Source organism: Phascolarctos cinereus, unplaced genomic scaffold, assembly GCF_003287225.1.
Source record: "Phascolarctos cinereus isolate Bilbo 61053 unplaced genomic scaffold, phaCin_HiC Scaffold_726;HRSCAF=1367, whole genome shotgun sequence".
In the NCBI taxonomy this organism is placed as follows: Eukaryota; Metazoa; Chordata; class Mammalia; order Diprotodontia; family Phascolarctidae; genus Phascolarctos; species Phascolarctos cinereus.
In genome coordinates, this window is record NW_027556098.1 from 300,368,041 (window position 1) to 300,393,621 (window position 25,581).

The window sequence follows — 25,581 nt, forward strand, 5'->3', positions numbered from 1 at the left end:
CTGGAGTCTAGCCTAGTGCTTTGTGCGTAGTGAGTACTTAATTATTTCTTGAATGGATGAATGGATATGTTCATCCTAGAGAGAGAAGTCTTAGAGGGCACGTGTCATTGCCTTTATCTGAGGACTGTCATTGGCTGAACTAAAAGAGGGTTTAGATTTATTCTACTTTGTCATGGAGAGAATGAAAACTGTTGAGTTCGGGTTATAAGGAGACAGGAGAAAGATTTCTGTCTTAATTTAAGCAACCACCTCTAGTTCATTAGATCTCTGTCTGGAATGGGGTATCTCATGAGAATAGAACTCTTCTGGTAACTGGATATCTTCCCATCGAAGTAGGTGTGACTGCTTGTTGGAGATATAAAGGGAATTTGTTGGACAGAGGAATTGGACTAGCAGATCTTTGAAGTTCCCTCTAGTTCTTGGATTCTTTTCTCTGTGCAGAGTAACGCATAGGTAGGTTAATCTCAGATTTTCAGTGTTATTTTTGTATCTGCGGAAGACTCAGTAGGTTATAATCTGTCCCTGTGGAGAAGAGGAAAGGTAAGGACAGTAGGATTGCATTGGTCTGTTTGAAGTGTTTGCCTTTTTTTTCCTTAAATCAATTCTTATTAGCAATATATCACTTTATAACTAGTTTTTAATACATTTAATCATCAATTCATTAAAAAAACACTTACATAGCTAACTTTTTAGAATTAATCTTCAACTTCCTAGTTCTCTAGCTAAAAAAGTTTTCTGGTTCTTACTCAAAGATGTTAATAATTTAGAATAATTGTCTTCTATAGGTCATCTCTCATGGGCTTCTGGTCAGTGTATCTACATCTCCATTAGTCCTTCTGCCCAGTGAAGGATCCCTGCTTGCCCCTTAGATAGGCTTAGTGGAATCACAGCTTTATCTTTCTTTCAGTTAGTTGATACTTGTTATTTATAAGTTCTGTTGTTCACACTCACCCTCATATCGAGATTCAGAGTCATATCAGTGTCAGCCCTTCACCGTGTGAAGGAAACGTTCTTATAATGGGATGTTTCTAACAATTTAATTTAATGGACATTTACTGAGTGCCTGCTAGGCGTAAGACATTCTGCCAGGTGCTGTGGGAGAAACAAAGATGAAAAAAACAGTTTCTTGTTTAAGTACCTTACATTTAGGAAGATGAAAAGTATACAAATGTTCATGATAAGAGGCAGACTATAACAAGTGTTGTTGGAGGGGAACAAGTGAAGTGCTTTCAGAATTTAGAGCCATCATAAATGAAGCACTTTGAAAGCCTGCAAGAGCTGTACAAATGTGTAGTAGTCATGGTGGCATCATTATCATCACCATCATCAGTTCCCTGTGATTCCATTAGTAGGTAGAACTCCTACTGAGGAAACTCTGATGCATATTGGACCCCAGTCTGCATTTCTTGATCTTAAAGACTTTCCTGGTCCGCTGAGGCTTAAGGAACTGGCCCAAGCTTCTACAGCTAGCATATGTCAGAGGTACACTTCAACCCCAGTGTACCTTTTTAGAGTCTTTCTGACTGTGACTGCTTGCCACTTCATTCTTTCCTCCTTTTCTTTCTCCATCATGGTAGTAGAATGTTAGCATCTGTCCTTTTCCTTTTTCCCTACCTGGTTTTCTGTTCTCAGGTATAATTGTCACATTTAGCAGAGGTGGCTGCTGTGCTCTTAGATATATCAGTGGTGTAGTGCTTAAACGGCAAAATGATTCCCTTCTGTGTGCATATTCATTCCTGATGACGGATGGATGTTGTTGGAAACTTATGGCATGACGATAGAGTTCATAAAGGGTAAATTCAGATCTCTTCAACAAACATTTATTAAGCATCTGTAGCATACCGTAGGTGCTATAAATCTGTCAAAATTTTTGCCTCCCAGAAATGTAATTGCAAATCTTTGTATATTGAGCTTTGTATCAATGGTTGAAGAGATGAAGAGGAGTTGGAACAGAACTTCATTGTATCTAGAGACTGAAGATGTTAACTTAAAAAAAAAAAGAAAAGTGTTAATGCAGTTTCTAATGTGGCCATTAATTTTTAAAGTATGGATGTGTTTGATCTCCTTCTTAATTAATTTAAAATATTCTGAACTGACTATTTTAGTTGTATATTCATGGGAAAGTGTTAGCATATATAGTGCCTATTTTTTCTTTGAAATTTTAATAAAAACCAGCCAAATTGCTGTTTGAAAGTTGTCATTAATGAGCTTAAAGATAATTAGAAAGTTTATTGGGCCGTGAGAGTGCATAATTGAATTGAATAAAGGCTAAATTAAAATTTGAAACTAATTAAAGTCCTGTGTTGTTGTGTGGTAATTAAAACCAAGCTTCTGAATAGTATTTGCTCTTGGAATTGAATTATGATATGTGAATATAGGAAGAAGCATACATGAAAATAAAGTTTAAACTCAATACTTTGTGGAACTTGAAGGGTATTACAGCTTAAGTTTGGGGAATTGCTTTTTTCCTTTTTGGATCTTTATATATTTTTTTGTAACGTTGAGGTGCAAATTATTGAGTTATTTGTTGATTTGTTTGTTCGTTATTTATTAAAATACCATAAAATACTCTTTGCTATGTTCTGGGTATGGAGGGAGGATGGCAATACAGATAGGAACCTGGATATGGGGAGAATAAGACTTGCCTTGTTCTGCGGTCCTCAAGTACTTCACAAATCTAATAGGTCAGATGTTTATAGGCAGATTAATTTAAGGGATACATTAGTTAATTGCCAAAGAAGTTCTGTATCTTTGTGAGGTGATTAAAAGCAGTGTGAGAATATCATTTTGGCAGTTGTGCTAATCAGTCAATCAACAGGCATTTATTAAACTTCTGCCCTGTGCCAGGTTCTAGGCCCTGGGTATGCAAAGATAAAAGCTAACAGTTCCTGCCTTCAAGGAGCTTATACACATAGTTATTTACAAAATAGATACAAGATATTTTTTGGGGGAGGGCACAAACAGCTGGAGGGAATCAATTAATGCCTCACATAGAAAGAAGATGGTCCTTGAACTGAGTCTTGAAGGGATTCTAAGAGATGGAGATGAGAAGAGAATGTTGAGGATGATTTGAAGATGGGTAGAAAGGAGGCAAAGATCCAATTAGGAAGGGAGTGGCAGTAGGTTTGGTGAAGGCATAAACTGAAGACAGAGGTTGGAGATGTGGAGGTGGAAATGACAAGATTTGTCAACTAATTGGATATTCTGGGAGTGAGAATGGAGTGTGGAAGGCATGAGGGAGAGTGAAGAGTTGAGAATGATTGAGGTATTAACCTTGGTGAAATCACAATAAACATGGAAAATTGCTTTTGTTCTCTTTTATGCTTTCACATTCCTTCAAACAAAGTGATCTGCCCCAGAGAGTTTTGCAGAAACACTTTGCTGGAAGCTTGAGCTTTCCCCAGTTTCCCTTGGAAACAACGTTAAATCAAAACTCTAATGGATTCTGAAGTGATAGAAACTACAAAAAGATGGAGTGAAACAATTTTTCAGCTTAAGATAACTTTAGAAAGACTTCATAAAAGTATGTTTCACTTGGGTAAAAGAGAAGCTCAGGCAGTATCCAGGCAAGCCAGTGGGAGGCTCTTAGCCACAGCACAGATCAGCAACTCAGACTCCTTGGAGGCCAGCTGTGAGGCCTCCAGCCCCAGCACAGAAGGCAAATTACCATCTCTGAAACCTAGGTGACAACACCGATGAATAGGCTGGGACAGCCCAGCCTAGGAAGCGAGCTGTCAGCGCCTGAGGCCCTGGCGTATAAAGCCACTGACGAGGCCCTTGACCCCAGCACAGCAAGCTTGGGACACTGCCTCCTGTGCCCCAGGAGCAGAGCTCAACTTTTAAAACCACAAAATAGGCAAAAAAAAAATGAGCAAGAAATTAAAGAGAGCCTTGACCATAGAAAGCTGCTGTGGTGACAGGGAAGATCAGAAAACTCAGGACAACATTGTCAAAATGCCTACATGCGAAGCCTCATAGGGGAATATGAATTGGTGGTAAGCCCAAAAAGCCTTCTTGGAAGAACTCAAAGAGGATATTAAAAAGTCAAATAAGAGAGGTAGAAGAAAAATTGGGAAAAGAGAGGTATGCAATAGACAGTCCACAGCTTGGAAGAGGAAAGACAAAAGTAGACTTAAGAAAACAATTTCTTAAAAATACATTTGGCCAAATTGGAAAAAAAAAATCCATTGAAGAAAACAACTCCTTGAAAAGTAGAATTGGCCAAATGGAAAACGAGGTACAAAAGCTAACTAAAGAAAATAATTCCTCAGAAACACTTTGTTGTATATAAATGAGCAAAGGATTTTGGAAGTTGATTTAATTAGTGATAACCTTATCATACGTTCTGTAACTTCCAGCTATTTCTTTATAAAGCCTATAATTTTGGAAAACCATGAAACCAATCTGCTAGTATGTTTTTTTAAATGATTAAATGAAAAAAGAAAGTCCATCTTAAAAAGTAGTCTAATTATTTTTATTTTTTTTGTGGGGGTGGAAAGTTGAGTAGGATTATATTTTAGGGTTTTGAGGGTAGCAAATAATAACATTATTGTAGTTATTCTATGTCTCTTGATAATTTTATATAATCTATTTATCATGTGCCACATTCATAGGTGTTGTGTTAGTGTGAGAGATTGGTTCCTTTTTGGAAAGCAGAGTGTGATTGATTCCACTAGGGGACAGCAGAAGCCCGACCTTACCATTTCAGAATTAATGACACGTGTTTAGGCCTCAAGAGGCAAGCATATTAAGATTGAAAATACTTTAACATTTGGAATGTGATAGCTGATGCGAAAAGTTCACGGTTTTGTTGTGAAGAAAATCATGACTGGAAACATTTAACAAGTGTTTTTATGGCATACCTACTGAAAGGATAACTTAATAGCAACTTGAGTTGGCTGGTAAATTGTAGTAATAAACATGTAAGACAATTGCTATAAGCATTGTTATTGAAGGTCACTAAGAGTTTTCTGGATTGAGGTGTAAGAACTAGTGTTTGCTAGGGGAAATTATTTTTTTCTTTTTTTTTTTCTTTTTTCTTTTTTTATAAATTCTTTTAGCTTGGATGAACTTTGCAAAATACCTTTCTTTCTGCTACCTATCCTGTACAGGCTGCTACTTGTTCATCGGGGCCTACTTTCCTCTGAGTACAAAGGAAGAGATTTTGCTATTACTTGCTGTCTGTTTAAAGCTTCGAAAGGCAAATGTCAGTCCTGTAATTCACATATGAAAGTGAATTAAGAACCTAACAGTGGAGCATGTAGGTATGGGGATGGCAGACATTTGATACCTGAACACTGCAGCTCTGGTTTTGGTAGGGATGATTTTCAGAAAAATGTGGGTTTATCTCCTACCTTCGACACTTCCCAGTTGTATGACCCTAGGTAAAATGCTTAGCATTTCCCGGTTTCATTTTACTCATCTGCAAGATGAGGCTAATAATGACTGTAGCATTTCCTTCTCAGGGTCGTGAGGATCAAATGAGATTATATATGTAAAATGCTTTATAAGCCTTAAAGAGATATGTAAATGTTTCTTGTTATTGTTGTGGGGCTTAAGTCATTGAAGGTTAAGCATTGAAATAAAAATATTCATTTTTGTATTGGAAGTTCTAGAGTTATCAGTAGTGCTGCCACTACTCATTAAAGGTTGCAAATGTATTGAACACTGGACTTAAGAGTCAGTAAGACCTGAGTTCACATCCTGCTTCAGATGCTTATTAGTTGTGGGACGATAGAAAGTCACCTAACTTTTCTGTGCCTCAGTTTTTAGTAAAATGAGGGAGTAGGACTCCGTGGCCTCTAGGGCCCTTTCTTAGTTCCAAGTCTGTGGATCTGGATCCTCCTTCATCTCTTGTTTCTTCTTACTTCTCTGTCTCCTTTTCCCTCACTGAGGGGAATTCTTGTGTAATAGTTCCATTTTATCTTTGAGACTGGGAAGTGAGAAGAGGTCTTATGTATGTCAGAGAGGAATCATCCAGTAGGCTCAATGGATCGAGTAAGGAATAGGAATCCTGCCTATTGTATGTCTTCCAGGAAGATCTAATGAGACAGTGCGTCTAAGATGCTTTGTGAATCATAGTGTGTCAGAGGAATGTCAGTTATATCCTCTTTATGACCAGATGTCATTATTTGTCACTGAAGATAAATTTGAGTAATACATCCCAATATGTCTGATTCTCTTTGTTTAATAGTAACTACAGTAAGTAACATTTATAAGGCACTATAAAGTTTGCAAAATCACTTTCCATCTACCATTTCATTAATTCCTCACTACAAATATTATTTTCCCCATTTTTCAGAGGCCATGAAGTTCAGGGAAGGTCAAGTGACTTGCTCAGTTGAGGTCACATAGCTAATAAATAGATGTCAGAGGTGGCATTTGGACTCCAACCTTCTGTACTGTCTTCACTGTACTGTGCATCCTACTATCTTCTAGATGATTATCAGTACCCTTTTTCTTTTGCCAGAGACTTTCTTCCCTAGCTATCTTTTTTATTCACAGTGCTGCAGTTATCAGATGTTTATACCTTAATTTTTGGAAGCTGTTTTGAGTGGAGGAACAATATATTTCTGTTGATTGTCTATCCCTTAGCATCCTGAGCTGATTATCCAACTTCCTTTGGCTAGGAGACCAAACCATTTGAACTCTCCCTTTGGTTTGAATGTGTGCCTTCCCTAATGTGACAGAAAAGGAAATTGTTGGATGTTGGAGGGGAGGTGGGAAAACTGGGACACAAATGCATTGTTGGTAGAGTTGTGAATTGATCCAAACATTCTGGAGAGCAATTTGGCACTATGTCCAAAGGGCTATAAAACTGTGTGTACCCTTTGATCCAGCAATACCACTGTTAGGTCTGTGTCCCAAAGATGTCCAAAAAAAGGGGAAAGGACCTATTTATACAAAAATATTTATAGCACTTTTTGTGGTGGCTAAGAATTGGAAACCAAATGGATGCCCATCAATTGGGGAATAGCCTCAATGGGAATATATCACAAGCTGTGGTATATAATTGTAATGGAATATTATTGTGCTATAAGAAATGACAAGCAAGATGAATTCAGAAAAACCTGGACTTACATGAACTGATGCATAATGAAATGAACAGAACCAGGAGAATGTTGTACACAGTAACAGCAATATTGTTCAGTGAAGAATTGTGAATGACTTAGCTATTCTCAGTAATACAGTGATCCAAGACATCTCAAAGGGCTAATGATGAAGCATACTATCTGCCTCCAGAGAAAGAACTGATATTGTTTGGATAGACTGAAGCATGCTATTTTTTGCTTTCTTTAATTTTTTTCCCCTTTTATTCTAGTTGTGTTGCACAAAATGACTATATGGATGTTTTCATGACTGCATGATTGATTCATATAATGTTTTTCATGATTGCACATTTATAACCTATATCTGATTGGTTACTATCTCAGGGATTAGGCAAGGAAGGGAAGGAAGGAGGGAGGGAGGGATAAAATTTGGAACTCAAAACTTTAAAAAAAAATAGTACAGATACAAAAAAAAAGTGTGCCTTCTCCTACTGTTTCCTGAGAGACAGTGTTTTTTTCTCAGCTATGGATGTTTATTAAGCTAGGTAATGCCCAGCAAAGGTCCTATTCCCATTACCTTTTCCTTTTAGATATGCAGTCTGTTCCCCTTAACTTAAAAAAAATAGGATTAATGTTGAGGGCCAATCTTAAGAGTCTGATAAGGGTTTAAGATCCGAGGCAGAGTTTGACCTCTGCCCAGGCTTTTACCCAAAAGGGCTCAATGATTAAGTGGTATGGCTCTCCAATTCCTTCCTGATTAGGAGGTCGCTGAGACATTCCTTCTCACTCTTTGAACCTTACATTTACACATTCACTCCTCTATGCAGGTGGCGCCAAGGCGCCTGGGAAAACCTTGGAAAATACAATCCAATCTAAAAACCCTGATAATGAGGAAATTCATGTTGTCACATCCTCAGCAGATGTTCTGGGGAGTATCTCATGGGGAGGACTCTTTGAAGTTAGGCTAGATTTTCTCTATATATCCTGTACCCTCAGATGAATAAACTGAGTCAGTAATTCTGCTCCACCTGGCCCATGTCACAAGTTATTTCACGCTTCTCCGTTCGGTGTGCAGTCTGGTTGTGGGCAACAGATTAAAAATTTTTAAATCTTTTTTGAGAACAGAATTGATAGGTTTTAATGATTCTTCCCTTCCCCCTCCCATCCCCACTCCCCACTACAGTAACTCTGTTAATCCCTGTTCTTCATCAGTATGCTGGTAGTCTTCTGTTAAGCATATATTATGTAGCATGGTTCCTTTCTCCAAAAAAGCCAATTATTTTACAGCTTACTGCATTTGTCAGTGTTGAGTAGAGAACTGTTCTTGCTCATGTTGTTTAGATATTGGGTAGCAAATTACTTTGTTTGCAAGGTGTCTTCTCAGTGGAACAGTTTTCATGTTGGTTTAGAACGTTTGAGACACAAGGCACAGAAACATGCCTCAAAATGCCCTATTTCCGTGGAATAATGATCTCCATTGCTAGTGTTCACAGTTGATTTTGTAGCCATCTCCACAATGAAAGAGGAATCTCCGACTTAGTGTCTCTTTTCCTTCGTGTTTTTTCCTTTCCCTCTGACTCTGATTTGTTATTTCTTTTCCTTCTCTCTTGCTGGATGAATAAATTTGACAAAAAAGTTTTTAATTGTCTCAAATGAAGGTGAAAGGTTAAATCTGGACTTAGACATTTTTATCCCATTGTATGATTAGAGATAATGAGTAGTGCTTGTGACATAGCAAGTTATCCCTGAAATTTCTAAAGCCGTAGTCAAGGAGAAGGAGAAATAGGGATGAGAAAGGGATAAGAGATTGGAAAATGAAAAGAAGGAAGGATGATGAGAGTGAAAGAAGATAGATATATATGGTACAGAGCATGCTCTGCTGTTCCCTTAGTGTTAATAACACCATAGATTATCACCCTTAGCATTAGACTTGTCTTGGGAGCAATATTTCTTGCATCTGTACCTTTCTCTCTACTGTCACTGTAACCAGCCTCTTTTAGACCCTCAGTTCTTCCCATCAAGGCTGTAACTGGTTTACCACCTCCCGCCTATCTCTTCCAATTTATCATCATCATAGTAATACCCAACATTTATATAATGCTTTAAAGTTTGCAAAGTGCTTAGCAAATATCTTGTTTTATTCCCCCAACAACCTTGGGAAGTAGTTGCTATTATTATCCCTATTTTTCAGCTGAGGAAACGGAGGCAAACAGACATCAAGTGATCTGCTCCCGGCCACACAGCTAGTAAGTGTCTGAGGCCAGATTTGAGTTCATGTTTTCTTGACTTCAGGCCTAGTGCTTTATCCCCTGTGACACTAGCTTACATCTTACACTGCTTGAGTAAACATGTCACTTTTTCACTTAGAAATCTTTATTGTCTCCTCATTGTCTATAAAGTGAAGTATAAAGTTTTGATCCTCTCATTTTAAGATCCTCTACAATTTGACTTTAACCTACCTTTCCCACCTAATCTTCTTTTTATACCTTTTAGCCGTTTAGCCAAACTGTACAATTCTTTACCTTCCATCATTATCCTATTATCTCTTCTGACTTTGTGCCTTTGGTCATACCTCCATGCTCCTGGAATGAAACTTTCCCTCCTGCTTTCTCCTGCTACCCTCATGACCTCTAAATCCCTTCTTTCAGGTTCTGCCTCAGAAGATATGACTTCCATGATGACCTCAGAATAGGCCCCTCCATCCTCCTGCCTTGAAAATTCTTTTCAAAAATCTCCTGTCTCCTTTGCTCTTATCTTCTCCTTGGAATAGCCTATTTGATCCTGTTTCATAGTTATTTGTGTACCTGTCCATCCTTCTATTATTGTAAACTCCTTCAGGAGTTCTAGGGCCTGTCTTTGCATCCATAATATTTAGCATATTTATTTTTTTTGTTGCTCAATCAATAAGCATTTATTAAATGTCTGTGCCAAGCACAGAGACAAAAGTAAGACAGTGCCTGCCCTCAAAGAACTTATATCGTAATGGAGGAGACAACGTATTCATATATATGTAGATATAGAATATGTACAAAATGAATATAATCATCAATAAGCAAACTTTTGTTAAATGCTTACGATATATCAGGCACTGTGCTAAGAGCTAGGGATACAAAAAAACCCCAAAACGGTCCCTGCCCTCAAAGGGGTAGATAACATGCTTGTGTATGTATATGTACATATGTATATATATGTATATTGTTTAGTTCTAGTCATGTCCAACTCTTTGTGACCCCATTTGGGGTTTTCTTGGCAAAGATGCTGAAGTGGTTTGCCATTTCTTTTTCCAGGTCATTTTACAGATGATGAAACTGAGGCAGACAGGGTTAAGTGACTTGTTTAGGGTCATACAGCTAGTAAGCATCTCAGGCAAGATTTGAACTCACAAAGACTCATGTATAGTATGTGTACTGTATATATGTATGCAAACATATTTACATACCCATGTGCAATTATAAGATATGTACAATGTAGGTAAAATGTAATTTTAGAATAGAAGCTACTGACAATTGGAGGGATCAAGAAAAGCTTCATGTAGTTGCTTGAGCTGAATATGAAGGAAGCCAGAAATTCCAGGAGGCAGAGGTGAGAAGAGAGTACATTCCAGGCTATTTAATTTTTTACCTAACCTGGAAATGAATGGTTGAAAGCTTTTTCCAGTATTCTCTACCAGTGGTTCAAATGGGAAGGTTGTAAATAGAAGCACCTGATAAGAACTTTTCAGCACAGCAAAAATGCCAGCAAAGCTGCAGGGAGAGGGATGGGGAGTGGTGGTTCTCACCTATGATGTACTTGTTAGTGAAGAAATTCTTTTCAGGTTTTTTTTTTTAAGCTTATAGGTCTCTTTCCATACAGTGCCAAAAATCATAGTGGAGAGGATAACATTTTAGATTTTCCTTTTATTAGTCTTGTTTCCTTTTGACTAGTCCATTTAAATATATAGATTTTAAAAGAAGTTTTGGATGCCTTGTGTGGGAGATTATTGTGTGGTTTACATTTTTTTAAAAGGTGATGTTAGGTGAGATGTGAAATAGGTAAGTTATTTACTGCTGATTGACTGTTTTTATTAAGTGTAAAGAGTACTGGACTTGGAGAGATCTGAGTTCATATTCTGCCTCTATAGCTAGGTAGCTGTGTGATCATGGGCAAGTCTCTTAGTTTCTCTGGGTCTCCGTATGCTTATTTGTCAGACAAGAAGAACATCATTTAGTTGTTTAGGATCAAATGTATTCAGGAATTGTTTTGTTGGCTTGTGATTTCCTAACAACCTTTCCTCATTAGATTTTTAGTGGGAAAGTGTAGCTTAGTCCATTGTTACAGTGATTTGGAATGGATAGTCCCTCTTAGCTTTACCCTAGCTTTTACCTGGCTTCAGTGACCCATAGTTTCAAAAAGATTAAATGATGGTATGTTGTTTTGTGGAGATAATCTTGGCTAGTTTGTCTAGATTGTCTGGTTGTGTGAAGGCATGGCATTTTATATCTTCTATTTACTTGGCATTCAGAAGCTTAAAGATCTTATAAAGCCAATGCCCTGTGCCACATTTAGTGCCTTATTTTATAGTCTTGAAAAACTACTTATTTCCAACTTGCAATGTTCTAAAGCTTAGGTAAATTATCATGAAAGAATATTGGGAACACTGTGATAGCTATAATAAAAGCCAGTATTGTGTTTTAAGTACATAAGTACTTTTAATCTTGAAGGCCAATTCATTTTTCTTCAGAAGTTGAATGTAGCTACCTTGAAGGCTTTTTGGATAGTGATGTAGTCTACATACTGTAGTGGTTTTAAAGAGTGAAGCAGTGACAGTTGGCTTCCTAGACCTGTTTCCTCTTAGTCTTCAATCCTAGGCCCCAGTGATGCTTTCAATTCCCTGACACTTCCCTATCATCATTCCTGTCCTATGGATTTACATATTGATAGTCTGACTGTCTAAATAGTTCTTGTTTCAGAGAAATAGTTTTACCTCATAATAATTTGTACTAAGTGAAGATTAAACATTCTGAAACACTCTTTTGCCAGGATAAGTCTTATTCCATTTGAAATGTAGTGAAGAGGACATTTGATAGAGGTTTCTAGCAATTGAATTGATTGGTATGGAAGTGGGTCATTTTTTAAAATTCAATTCCACAGTGACGAGAAAAGACATTTTAGAAAAGCTTAATCAGTTGTGTATTGAAGCATTGTAATTTGAGATTTGTGCCATTTTAGGTTGCTACTTTCCCTTCCCTTTTGGTTTAAAAACAAAAACAAATAAACATCAGTTTTTGCAAGTTAGATCAAGATGAGAACTGGCAGATTTTGTGGGAAGGTATCAGAGTTTCTCCTCACCCTTTCTTCCAAGTTGTTATATGGCCTGTGTTATGGTAGTAAATTTTTCTTTTTTGGCTAGGCAGTGGGATTAAGTGATTTGCCTAGGGTCACACAGCTAGAAGTGTTATGTGTCTGAGGCCAGATTTGAGCTCAGATCCTCCTGACTCCAAGGCCCGTGCTCTATCTACTGCACCACCTAGCTGCCCCTGGGAGTAATTTTACTGAATGAAGTTTACATGCCGTATTTTGTATAATTCAGTAGCTGGCACAATTTCTTTCCTTGAAATACATTCTGTAAAAGAATATATTTCATTACCTGTTATATTTGTTTCCTTCTGAGAGCTAATTCTTTTGAATATCATAAGAGATATTTCCTTACCATAAAACTATGTCCTAATGGCAGACTTACCTAACTATCATGCATGTGGTTTGCACTGAATAAATGCTTATTGAATGGGTACTATTCTCTTTTTATTTGCTGTAAATTTGTAATAATAGACAGAAATTGGAAAAGATAACTTTTTAATTACAGTCAACATACTGTAGATCAGGAATTTTCCTCACTCCCAGGCAGTTAGCATATGAACAATCATCTCCGCTTTCTTGATATTGGGTTATGAAATGAGGGTGTGTGGGGGGGAGTTTTACCATTTTCTTACTTACTTGGCTCTGGCAGGATCCATTCATTTCTTTGAAATGTTGCCTTTGCTCTCCCCTCAGGTTATTTTTACTTGATGGCTAGGCACCCAAAAAGAATATAGAGATATAGATGCTTAGTTGTTTCTTCAGTTGTGACTGACACTCCATGACCTCTTTTGGGGTTTTTTGAGCAGAGATACTAGAGTGATTTGCCGTTTCCTTCTTTAGCTCATTTTACAGGTGAGGAAACTGAAGCAAGCAGGATTAAGTGACTTGCCCAGGGTCACAGAGCTACTAAGTGTCTGAGGCCAGGTTTGAATTCAGGAAGATGAGTCTTATTCCTGGTTGAACACTCTATCCACTACACCACCTAGCTGCTGTAGATATAGATAATAATAGATAATGTGAAACTTTGCTGTTTCATTGGTTTTCAAAAATGAAAGAGCCCAAGCTGAGCAACAAAGAAAGGACAGCAGCCATCTCTCTATTTACATCTTTATTTTGGCTTTAGTAATACCTTTCACCTTGACATAGAACTTTGCTAAGAAAAAGTTGCATTTTGACACTTAATTCTGAACAAGTTACTTGGTAGGGTCAAGTATGACATTTGGATGAGGGATGTGAATGTTCTTATGTCATTACTCAGAATCCTCTTTTCCTTTGTTGTTCATTCTGTCTATCTCAAGTCTGAATCAAGTGATAGAGCATATCCTGCTTTAGATACTTACCAGCTAAGTAATTATTGACAAGTCATGTAACTCCAGAGTCTCAATTTCATCAAATGTAAAATAGAAATAATATTTGTACTACCTATCTCCCAGGGCTGTTATGAGGAAGTTGCTTTTTGAACCTTAGAGTGATATAAAACGTGAATCATTTTCATCATTATTTATTGTGACTTTGTTGTCATCTACTGGCCTTCAGGTCACTCACTCACTTTTATTTAAGTATTTAAGATCCTGGCTTACAGTTCAGTTCTATAGCCTCCTCTTCCTAACTTGTACTCGCATTGGTGAATAACAACATTAAATTCCTTGGTGTTCTAGTTCATCCACTGTTTCTATTCGCATGACCTGTGTATCCGCTCAGACTACAGCTAGTTCATATAGATTATCATACCCTAGTTCTGTGGTGTTATACTTGAATAGTAATGGAGGCCAATAATCTGAAAGTAAGGATCCCTGTGGGCCACATATTGACTTAGTTTTGAAATGCAGTATTATTTGTGTTTTATTGTATTTTTATTTATTTTGTTAAATACTTCTTTATTTATTTATTTTGCTAAATACTTTCCCCTACTACATTTTAATCTGGTTCAGGCAATAGCTGGGAGTGTTGAGGACTACATGTAGCCTGCAGGCCACATGTGTAACACCTTTTCCCTAGACCTCACTTCCACACAAAGCTGTTCTGAAATTCCCTTCTTTCATCATAACCTTCTCTACATCCCCTCCCCCCATTCTCTCTCTCATAAATCCATTCTTCATTCTCTTTCCCCCTACTACATTGCCTCCATTATGGGTTTAGTTTGATCCCTTCAGTCTTGACCATTATTAACCAGTTCAACAATGCATTGTCTTCTGCCATCAAATTCCTTATCCTCTTTTCCATTTGCCATTCATGCCAACCCTCAATCTTTGATCATCCCCACTGTCAAAAAATTCTTTGCTCTCCTAGGCTGTTAAACACTTGTGGGAGGAAGTTACACATCATATAATTTTATCTTATTTGACCTCATTTGGACCTTTGCTGTTGTATAGTAATCCTTTTGTTTATTTTTCACTCCCTGTGACACTTTCATTGTGGCTGTTTCAAACCTTTTCCTATCTCCTCAGACTTCCAGTGACACACCATTCCTCCTCTCCTGTCAGATGGTATCTCATCCCACTTGACTAAGAAAATTGATACCACTTGTCCTGAGTTCTTTCACTCCCTTTGTCTCTAACTCCAAACCTCTATTTGTCTTAGAGAATAAATTGGTTTTTGTCTTTGCCAGAGCTACCCTTTTCTATTGTGTGTTTGATCTACCTCCTAGTTTCTTTAGCACTTTGTCTTAATTATTCCCTAAGTGGCTCCCCACTGCCTATTGGATAAAGTGGAAACCCTTTACTTTGAGTTTAAGACCATTAACAGTCTGTGTCTTGCTTACCTTTTCAGCCTTCTTTCATACAACTCCTCTTCAATAACTGTTTTTAAACCAGATTGGTTTACTAGCTCTTCCCCAAACTTAGCATTCATCTCCTACCTCCAGTATTTTGCACAAGCCATTCCTCACACTAGAAAGCAAATCATCATTCTTAGAATCATTTTCTTCCTTCAAGACTGAACTCAGTTGCTACCTCCTCTCTGAAGCCAATAGAGAGCTTCTGAACTTTAGTCCTGTATTGCCAACTACTCAATGAACATCTCCACTTGGATGAGCTATTGGCATCTCAAGTCATCATGTCCCAAATGAGCTCATCAACTTCTTCCCATACCCGAGTGAAATTCCCCAATTTATTGGTTGATGGTATCACCATTTTGGGTCACTCAGGTTTGTAACCATTGTTGTCATCTTTGATTCTTCCGTCTCCTTAACCTTGATTTCTAATCAGTTGCCAAGTCACATTAATTTAAATTCACAATATCTCTTGCTTTTCCATCCATCCAACCAATACTTGACTTCAGGAAATCATCGTCTTTTACCTAGACTATTGTAATAGTTTTCTTTCTGGGTTTTCTTTCCATTTCCCTTCAACTCAGGTTTATCTCACTCCTTTGCCCTCCCCCCCAAAAAAAAGACAAACCAAAACTATTAGCTTTTAGGATTCAATTCAATGACATTTAAAGGTCTACCTTTGCGACTTACTTAAAATTTTTTTTTCTGTCATGTTTTCTCTTCCAGCCAAACTAGATTACTAGCTGTTCTGCAAACTTGTTCTATCGCCTGCTTCCTTGTATTTCTTTAGGTTGTCTTCCATGCTTAGAATGTAAACTGTCTTCATCTCAATCTTTCAGAATATTTATCTTCTTTCACTTTTGGGTGCTACTTTCTCTAGGAAGCCTTTCCTGATTCTCCTTCCTCTTCCTTGTTTTCTCCTCTGCAGTTGCTAGTGCTTTCTTCCCCATATTTTCGTAGAACACTCTGATCTCTCTCCTTTTACTGAATCCACTCCTTACTTTTTATAATGCTTCTCTGTGGGTTTTGTTGTTGCTCTTGGAAGGTAGGGGTTGTCTTCTTAGTGCCTAGCACAGTGCCTTCCATGTTGTAGGTACTTAAGTGTTTGAATTAAAATAAAGATGTTAATTAGTTTTTAAAATCATTGCCTTATTTTATCATGGCTCCCTAGTGACCTAAAAGTTATCTTTATGTTAGACTGTAAGCTCCAGAAAAAACCTTTTTATTTCTTCAGAGCTTAGCAAAAGGCCCTGTCCACTGTATGTGCTTTATCATTGGGTATTTAATCAGTGAAAAAATGATTTTTTTGAGCATATGGTTTCTCAGTAATGTTGGGTTGTTTTTTTTTTTTAATTAATGTGACCAGGACTTGTGACTGTTGACTACAAATTGAATGAAGAGGGTGGTAATAATCATGACTTTCTCTTGCTAATAGGAATTGTTTGAAAATGTATATTGAAATTTATGTTAGGTAAAATTACTTCTGATTCTTCATTACATACTCAATAATGTTTAAATTTAATATAAAAAGTGAAATGAAATAAATCTCTTTTCTCTTTTTGTTTTGTTTTCTCTCTCTTTTTCTTCCTGTTTAGGTATAAGGAAGGTGGTGAGTCATTGTTAATTTTGCTCCCCTCTGAAGAAAAAGGAATGGTTCATCAGCTTTCCCAGAGGAAAGTCCCTGTGAAGGAAATCAAGTAAGAAATATCTGTTCTTCCTTAATATTGAAATTAGAAAAATTGAAGGTGTGAAGCTATCATTACTATAGTCATTTGATAATTCTTCATTGTCATTGTTTCTTTTTTTTCCTGGTTGTTGTCTGTTTTGGAAAAACTTTTCCCTTTAATATTTTATTAGAAGTAGTTAATGCCAATTGTGATTTTTACCTTGAAGCATTTTTACTTTGTTCAGTATGAATCATGTTCTTGATAAAAGATTTGATCTATCCATTTGCCTTTCTTGAATCATTCATATTCATAACAGCCAACAGGATTATGTTTTATGCACAGTAAAGTTTCAACTAAACCATGTTCAGAGACTAGCAATAGTTTCGTACACTTAAAAATTATAGGTAATAGGGGCAGCTAGGTTGCACAGTGGTTAGAGCACCAGCCCTGAAGTCAGGAGGACCTGGGTTCAAATCCAGCCTCAGACCAACACTTAACCCTTATTAGCTGTGTGACCCTGGGCAAGTCACTTAACCCCAGTTGCCTAAAAAAAACCAAAACAAAACCAAAAACAAAAATTATAGGTAATAAAGGTGGAAAATAACAGTTCTGTAGATATTTTTCTGAAAGTGAAATGATGTAGTTTAACTTTTGTTTTCTTTTGTTACCTAGAATTAATCCAGAAAAACTTATAGATATCCAGAAGAAACTGGAAGCATTTTTAGCTCAAGATCAAGACCTAAAAGAACGCGCTCAAAGGGTAAGTAATTTTTGAATAGAATAACCATGTTCAAGTATTTTAGTTTGTGTGGTTGTACTAATGCAAATGTTTGTGCTCTCAAGATATAAAGTAAGAAGTCATTGCCTTGGGAAATGGCAATTTTGGTTTTAGGGTCAGTGAAGAGTATCTCAGTATTCTGTGGCACCTACTCTACATTGTGTTGAATTGTATTATCTTCCTTGTTTAAGAGAATATTCTTTCAATATAAAGGCATTTTGTAAGTCATGAGCTAATATTGTTTGGGAAAAATGAAATAGTTTGTTAGGGGAAAAATGTTAAATTTTGATCATAAAATCAGTAATATTGCATATAAATGTCATGGTATTAAAGTCTTTAGTTTTTTTTTTTTTTTCAGAGGAAGCATTTCAATCTTAGTATATGCTTAGTTGGCCCTGCTGGAATTCTTTTGACCGTAGAATTCAAACCAAAGTGTGGTATTTGGAAAGTACATGTTTAATTGCATACAAGGTGACTTATTTAGAGAGAAGGGAACCTTAATATAAGCCTGTCTCATTTGAATTGTGATCCGATGGAATAAGTTCAGAAAAAAAAAGTTTGTGTGCATGTGGATGTATAAGCACACATGGCTGAACCTTTGCTTCCACTGGTTTAGAGAAGTTCAGGATCTCCTTCTACCAATGCAGATTGGTAACTATTCTGCAACTTAAAGTCTTAGGGAGTTGGCTGGTTAAGCTCAAAGTCATATAATCAGGATGTGTCAAAGATTGAATTTAAATTCCAGGTCTTGACCTGAATCCAAGTCTAGCTTGCTAGTCATTATATTATGCTACTTCTTCATAATATTATGTTATAATAGTTAGGTAAGAGAGAAGAGAAACAGTATGGCATAGTGGAAAGTTGTCTTTGGAGTTAGGAAGAACCAGGTTCAAGTCTACTTGTTTTATATACTGACTTTGTGACTCTGAGCAAGGCACCTAACTTCTCAGTGCCCCAGGCAACTATCTAAGACTGCGATTTGCAGGATGCATACAGACTTGCATTGATAGAGGGAATTCTTTATAGGGACCTCCCAATACTGATGAAATCACAGGTCTAGTCTCTCCTTACCCCCATACATATATGCATATATTTAAATATATCCTCCCCCCCCTTCTGGTACTACCACCACCCTGGTATAGGCCCTCATTACCTCATACCTAGACTACTGCAGTAGCCTTTCTGGTGGGTCTGCCTGCCTTAAGTCTGTCTTCTATTTAGCTGTCAAATTGATCTTCCTAAAATGCAGGTCTGATCTTGTTATATCCCTGTCCAACCCCCCAACTCAGTAAACTCCAGTGCCTTCCTTTCACCTTCAGGATCAGACGTAAAATCCTGTTTGGTATTCAGAAGCTTTCATGATCTGCTCCTTTCCTATCCGCCCAGTCTTCTTATACTTTTCCTTCCTCCTTCTCTTTGCCTTGCCTCCTTGCATTTCTTTGCGTAAGACACTCCATCTCTAGACTCTAGGCATTTTCACTTGGTCATGCCTATGCATATATGAGAGCTGTTATGAAGGTAAAGTAGAAAGGCAACAGATTGGGTGAGGAGGGATGTAAGGGAGTGATTGAGTTGAGGGTGACACCTAAGTTGTGAGCATCCTAGGTGACTGAGAGTATGATGGTACCCTTAACAGAAGAAGAGAAATTAAGAAGAGAGAAGAGTTTTGGGGAAAGATAACAAGTTTAGTTTTGGATGTATTGAGTTTAAAATGTCTACAGAACATACATTTTGAGATGGTTAATAGGCAATTGGAGATGTGAGACTAGAAGGCAAGAGAAAGATTTGGGCTGGATAAATATATTTGTAAACCATCTGCATAGAGATGATAATTGAATCGATGCTAGCTGATTGAGAATAGAGGGTTCAGGACAGAGCCCTGTGGGATACCCATGATTAGTGAGTATGATCTGTATGGAAGTTCAGCAAAGAAGAAGACTTAGAAGGATCAGCCTTCCAGGTGAATTCCTCTGGACTTCTCCATCATGCCTCAGGAATATCTGTATCCTGCAAGGTTCGATTAGCCCTGGTACTCTTACCTCATCAGTAACGTTTGCTCCTGGGGATCCTTTGACTGGAGTATAGAGCAGAGAGCTCCTCTCAGAATCTTCATTTAATGAGGGTACCCAGGGCAGCATTCTCTTTATTTCCTACTTGGCTGCACTCCTTTGGATTTCTCCTTCATTCCCTTTTCACTAGGTTACCCCTCCACCCCTTCCACTTTCTTTTGTGTGTAGTCTTTCCCTATTAGATTATAAAGTCCTTCAGGGCAAGGACTACCTTTATATTTCTTATTTGTATCTTTAGTGCTTCACATAGCATAGAGCCTAGTGCGTTGATTGATTGACTAGGAGGAGAACCAGGAAGAGAATAGGGTTATGAAAATCTTGAAACAAAAGAATGTCAAGGGTAAGATGACGATTGGCAGTGTCAGGCTACAGAGAGGTTATGAAGGACAAAGATTGAGAAAATATCATTGGATCTGGCAGTTAAGATATCATATTTTTGGTTTAAGGTCTGAATGATGAAGTGGAAAGCCAGACTATAGAGAGGTGAGAAGAGAGTGAGAGGAAAAGAAGTGGTGGAGGCAGCTTTTGTAGATAGCCTTTTTAAGGTGTTTAGCCACAAAAGGGAAGAGAGATATGGGGTAAAAGCTAGTGAGGATGACTGGATCAAGTGAGAGTTTTTTGAGGATGGGAAAAGCTTGGGTATGTTTGTAGGCAGTAGGGAAGCAGCCAGTAGATAGGCAGAAATTGATGGTAAGTGAGAGGGTGGAAATGAGAAAAGGGGCAATCTGCTGAAGAAGAGGGTATGAAATGGGATCCCTGGTACATGTAGAGTGATTTACCTTGACAAGTAGAAGGGCTATCTCATTATGTGAGACTCAGTGAAAGTGGAAATTGTGCCAGAAGGCATCAATGAGATCAGTTGAAGAGGGAAGAGAAGAGGAAGCTCTCAGCCTTTCACTTCAATTGTTTCATTCAAATTTTTTTGGTAGGTTTCTCCACTGAAAGGGTAGGGGAGAGGAGGAACCAATGGGAAGTTTGAGGGGAATGAAAAGTTTTGTAAGAGCCATTGTAAAGAGTGGAAAGTGTAAAAGGATTGCCTTTCTTCAGTGAGGGCCCTCTCGAGATCATGTGACATAACTTTGTAGTGGATCCAGTTTTGTGATTTTTCTCCCGCTTTGTTTGGCCACTTGTGAGTAGGGTCAAAGATAGTGGATGCTGAGAGCAATCTAAGGCTGAAGTTTTTTTTTTTTGTGGGAAGATAGGCAATAACTTAAGAGGGCAAGGGACTGGAGTTACTCAACTGATTCACCAGTGGGTCAAGGTAGGGAAGGGAGGAGAGTATAGCCAGTGCAGAATTGATAAGCCTGGAAAAAATACTAAAAAGTTGAGGGATGGGAGGTCGTATTGAAGAAGAAGAGGAGGATTGGGGATGTAAGTTAGAGAGAGGTGGAATGATGAGATTTTAATGAGTTGAGGGAATTTCAGAGTTCATAAACAAGGAGATGGAGCATTTTGGAATGATGCCAGATACTGCTGTTTTTATCAGCTGCCTTTTATTGGCAATTAGAAGATAATTGCCACGCCTTTATGCAGAGAGAAACCCCTGGCTGTCTTCTCTGTGTGGGTCTCCAGGCAGAGTCTAGTTAAGTGCTAGGTTTTAGCTGATGCAGTCCAATTATTTACTTCTTTCCACCTATGTTTTAGATAATACTTTTTACTTCCCTGGTTATCATACTCTCTGTCCTTCTTAGGGGTGAGGCTTTATTTATTGCCACTTTTTGCCGTTTCTCCTGGTCTGTTTAGTTGCCAGTAATGATTTGTCTAGTAGTTTTGGACAGTATTGACTTTTTTTGGTTTCGTTTTCTCTTTTTGTTTGTTCATTCTTTCATTCCTCAAACATTTACTGACTGTTAACTCTGTACAGGGAATTATAGTTAAGGTATAGATCTTTAGGGTTGTAGAGTTTCTTTGGGGGAGATAACACCACAAAATCAACACTTATTAAGCCTCTGTTATGTGCCAGACATTGTGTTAGGCTCTGGGGATAAAAGACAATGGAAAAGAAAAATTCTTGCTCTTAAGATACTTATATTTTATTTGGGGAGACAGCATTTATACATGTAAGCAGATACAAAATAAATAATAACCACTAATATTTATATAGTACTTTAAGGTTTTCCGAATACATAAATTATGTGTCATTTTGACTTCATAACCCTGGGATATAAATGCTATTATTATCCCCATTTTACAGATGAGAAAACTGAGGTAGACAGAAATTACATGATTTGACTGGCTATGTGATCATAGCTCGTATCTGAGGCAGCATTTGAACTTGGGTCTTCCTGACTCCAAGTCTAACCTATCTGCTTAACCAGCTAGCTGCTTTTATACAAAGTAATTTTTGTGTATGTAGAGGCACTAAGTAGTAGAGAGTAATCAATCAATCAATCAACATTTGTTAAGCACTTACTATGGGCCAGGCATACTCTGCTAAGCTCTGGGGATGCCAAAAGAGGGAAAAGACAGTCTCTACCCTCAAGGAGCTTAGAGTCTGCTGGGGGACACAAACTATATAGTGGACAGATAGGAAGTAATTAACAGAAGGAAGGTACTGGAATTAAGAGGAGTTGGGGAAGGCTTTCAGTAAAAGAATTTTAGTTGGGACTTAAAGGAAGTTAGGAAGATTAGTAGTCAGAGTAGAGGAGAAAGAGAATTCCAAGCATAGGCGACAGCTAGAGAAAATGCCAGGACCTGAAAGATTGAGTATCTTGTTTCCATTCATTCATTCATTCACTCATTCAAGGCAATTGGGGTTAAATGACTTGCCCAGGGTCACACAGCTAGTAAGTGTCAAGCGTTTAGTCTGAGGCTGGATTTGAATTCAAGTCTTCTTGACTTCAGGTCCAGTGTTCTATCCACTGCGCCACCTAGCTGCCCCTGAGTTGTCTTGTTTGTGGAATGACTAAGAGGCCATTGTCATTGTATGGAAGAGAACATGTAGGTAGGTAATATGGTGTAAGAAGATTGTAAAGGTAGGAGTAGGCTAGATTATGAAGGGCTTTGAATGCCAAATAAAGCATTTTATCTTTGTTCCAGGAGGCGATAGGGAACTACTGGTGTTCATTGAGTATAAAGGTGCACATGACATGGTTGGTTCTGTGCTTTAGGAAAATCCCTTTAGTGGCTGAATGGAGGATGAATTGGAGTAGGGAGAGACTTGCTATTGTAGAAGTCCAGGTGTGAGGCAATGAGGGCCTGTACTAGAGTGGTGGCAATCTCAGAGGAGAGCAGGGGTCATGTATGAGAGATGTTGCAAAGGTTAAATTTACAGTTAAGGGCTCAAGAAGTGGCATTTGATTGGAACATTGAAGGAAACTAGGGATTCTTAAAAGATGTGAGGGAGAAAGGAGTTCATTACAGACATGCACATAGCCTGTGCTTGTGGGGGTGAAAAGAAGAGTTGGAACATGATGGATGAGTTTGGATGAACTGAAGAGAGTATGAAGGGGGGTAATATGTACACACCCCAGACAAACAAGTCGGAGCTGGGTGAGATGCACACATAAACAACTCCTGTTAGGTAGTGAGTGGCAAGTGCCATAAAATGGCGCAGACAAGAGGTATAGGAGTTTAGAGTGGGGAAAGGATACTTTCAGCTGCTATAGGAAGGCTTAATGGAAGTCTATTAGCATTAGGCCTGGAAGGACAAGTCTGTTTTCTGTAGGCAGAGGTTGGGTTAGGACATTCTAGGCAAGTAGAATCGCTTGAATAATGGAGGTGGAGTCATTTGTCTGAATTATTTCTAGATGAAGATCTATGCTGCCAGCCTTGAATATGTTATACTTGCCAAAGAGCAGACTTCCTATATTTTTGCTTAATTTGTTATTTATTGGAACTCCTTACCTGAGGATAATCGGTAGCAGAAAAAAACATTTAAAGTGAACGTAGTCAAAATAGGAAGCAGTCAGGTGGTTTAGTGGATAGAATGCTGGGTCTTGGAGTCAGGAAGACCTGAGTTCAAATGTGACCTCAAATACTTACTAACTATGTGACCCTGGGCATGGCATGCCACTTAACCTCTGTTTGCTTTAATTCACTGGAGAAGGAAATGGCAAACCACCCCAGTACCTTTGCCAAGAAACTCCCATGGGCAATATGAAGAGTCCGATTTGATTGAGCAACTGAACAACACATTTAAAATGGAGGACTGATGTTTTGTGATAATAGCACTGTTAAGGTTCACATAAATACTTTACATATTAATTCATTTTAGAATCATAAACGAAAAGTTTAATTGACTTTATCTCAAAAAATGAAATTAAAGTCATGAACAATTTGTTTTATTTAGGTTATATTATAATTGTACACAATTTTTTTTTAAAGAAAATTTAGAAGTCATGTGGTCTTAGAGTCAGTACGTGTAAGGTGCTTTGCAAATCCTATAGCACTGTTGAATTCTGGCAATTAGAGACACCTAGGTGACACAGTAGATAAGAATAGTAGACTTGAGGTCAGGGAGATCTGAGTTAAAATTCGGCCTCAGACACTTACTAGCTGTGTGACCCTAGGCAAGTCCTCTAACCTTTGTTGCTTCAATTGTGAAATAGGGATGATAATATCACTTACCCTTGAAGGTTGTTGTGAGGATAAAATAAGATAATATTTGTAAAGCACTTTGCAAACCTTACATTGCTGTATACCTCTAGCTATTATTTTTGGGGGGAGGTATAATTTTTCAGACAAAACTGTACAATAGAGCAATATCCTTTGATATTCAAATCATTCTCTTTTAAGCACCTTCTGGGCAGTCAGCAGAGACTAACCAAAAAAAACTTTGACAGTATGGGTAGAAATGGTACTGGTGAATAGATGCCGTTTTTAAGTGGTTAGGGCTCATTGGGTGGGGATTAGGATAAGATTATACATTTAGATCTGGATCTTACAGGTAATTTAGTACATCCTCATCTTTTTTAGAGATGAAAAACTGAGACTCAGAGAGTTTAAGTGACTCATCTACATTTTATATATGGTCACTTCTTTAGTGAATATTTTTCTTGTAAGAAGACTTTAGCTTCCCTATGAAATTTTGCAGAAATGCAACATGACAATAAGGGTTAAGAGCTGACTTTGGAGTCAGACACATACTATTAACTTTACTGCTTTATATTCCAGGCATTTTTCCAAATTTAAGACTTTGTAAGTTGTAGATCTGCTTCAGCAGAAGTCCCCTCACTGGGAGTTCCCCATATTAGTGAAGTCATAGGTCTTGAAATGTAGCCTCATAAGAATAGGACTTGGTAAATGAATAAGTGTAATCATGTTGAAAAGGACAAAGAAAAAAAACAAACCCCCAAACAACTAATTACCAGATTGAACAAAAGTAAAAATTTGTGTAGATTTCCACTTTTTAATTCTTAGTGTCAAGAAGTTCAAAATTAGAATTTATTGAGTTCAGTGCACTTGGTTTAAATGCAAAGTAAAAGTCCTTTGAATAGATACATATGATATTTATAGAGTGTACATTTATCACTATCTATGAGTTTTATTTAGCATGCATACACGAAACTGAGAGTTAAATTTATTTTTTATGAAATAATTGGACTCAAGCATACATTGAAAAAAACCTAAATAGCCATTATAATTTTTGAACTAGACAAAATTTGCTGCCTAGGAGGCCATTCATGAATGAATCAACAAATATAGAGTATCAGAAAAGTGCTGTTGCATTGGGCTCTGCATTGAACAAATAAGTCTACTAGAACAAAAAGTATAGTTGGCATGCTGAAATAAGTGATTTTTGTTTATTGGGTGACAGGTATGGGCAAGTGGAATGTTGAAATATCGACACCCGTAGCAGGTTCTCTAGTTTCACAGAAATGATTTCCAAGCTTTTGATTACAGTCTTGATAGAACAGAACTGATAAGCAGCTAGCATAGGTCCCAATGAACAATTGCAGGGGAAAAAATG

At 37.6% G+C, this 25,581-nt stretch overlaps 1 protein-coding gene across 1 annotated transcript in view; it reads left to right on the forward strand.

The window, feature by feature from the left end:
• DDX10 (DEAD-box helicase 10) overlaps positions 1-25,581 on the forward strand; it is a 329,331-nt gene that overhangs the window by 48,529 nt on the left and 255,221 nt on the right. Inside the window, exons 10-11 of the mRNA XM_020996146.2 lie at positions 16,752-16,853; positions 17,496-17,583. Of these exons, the coding sequence (XP_020851805.1) occupies positions 16,752-16,853; positions 17,496-17,583 (190 nt within the window). The remainder of the gene's footprint in view (positions 1-16,751; positions 16,854-17,495; positions 17,584-25,581) is intronic.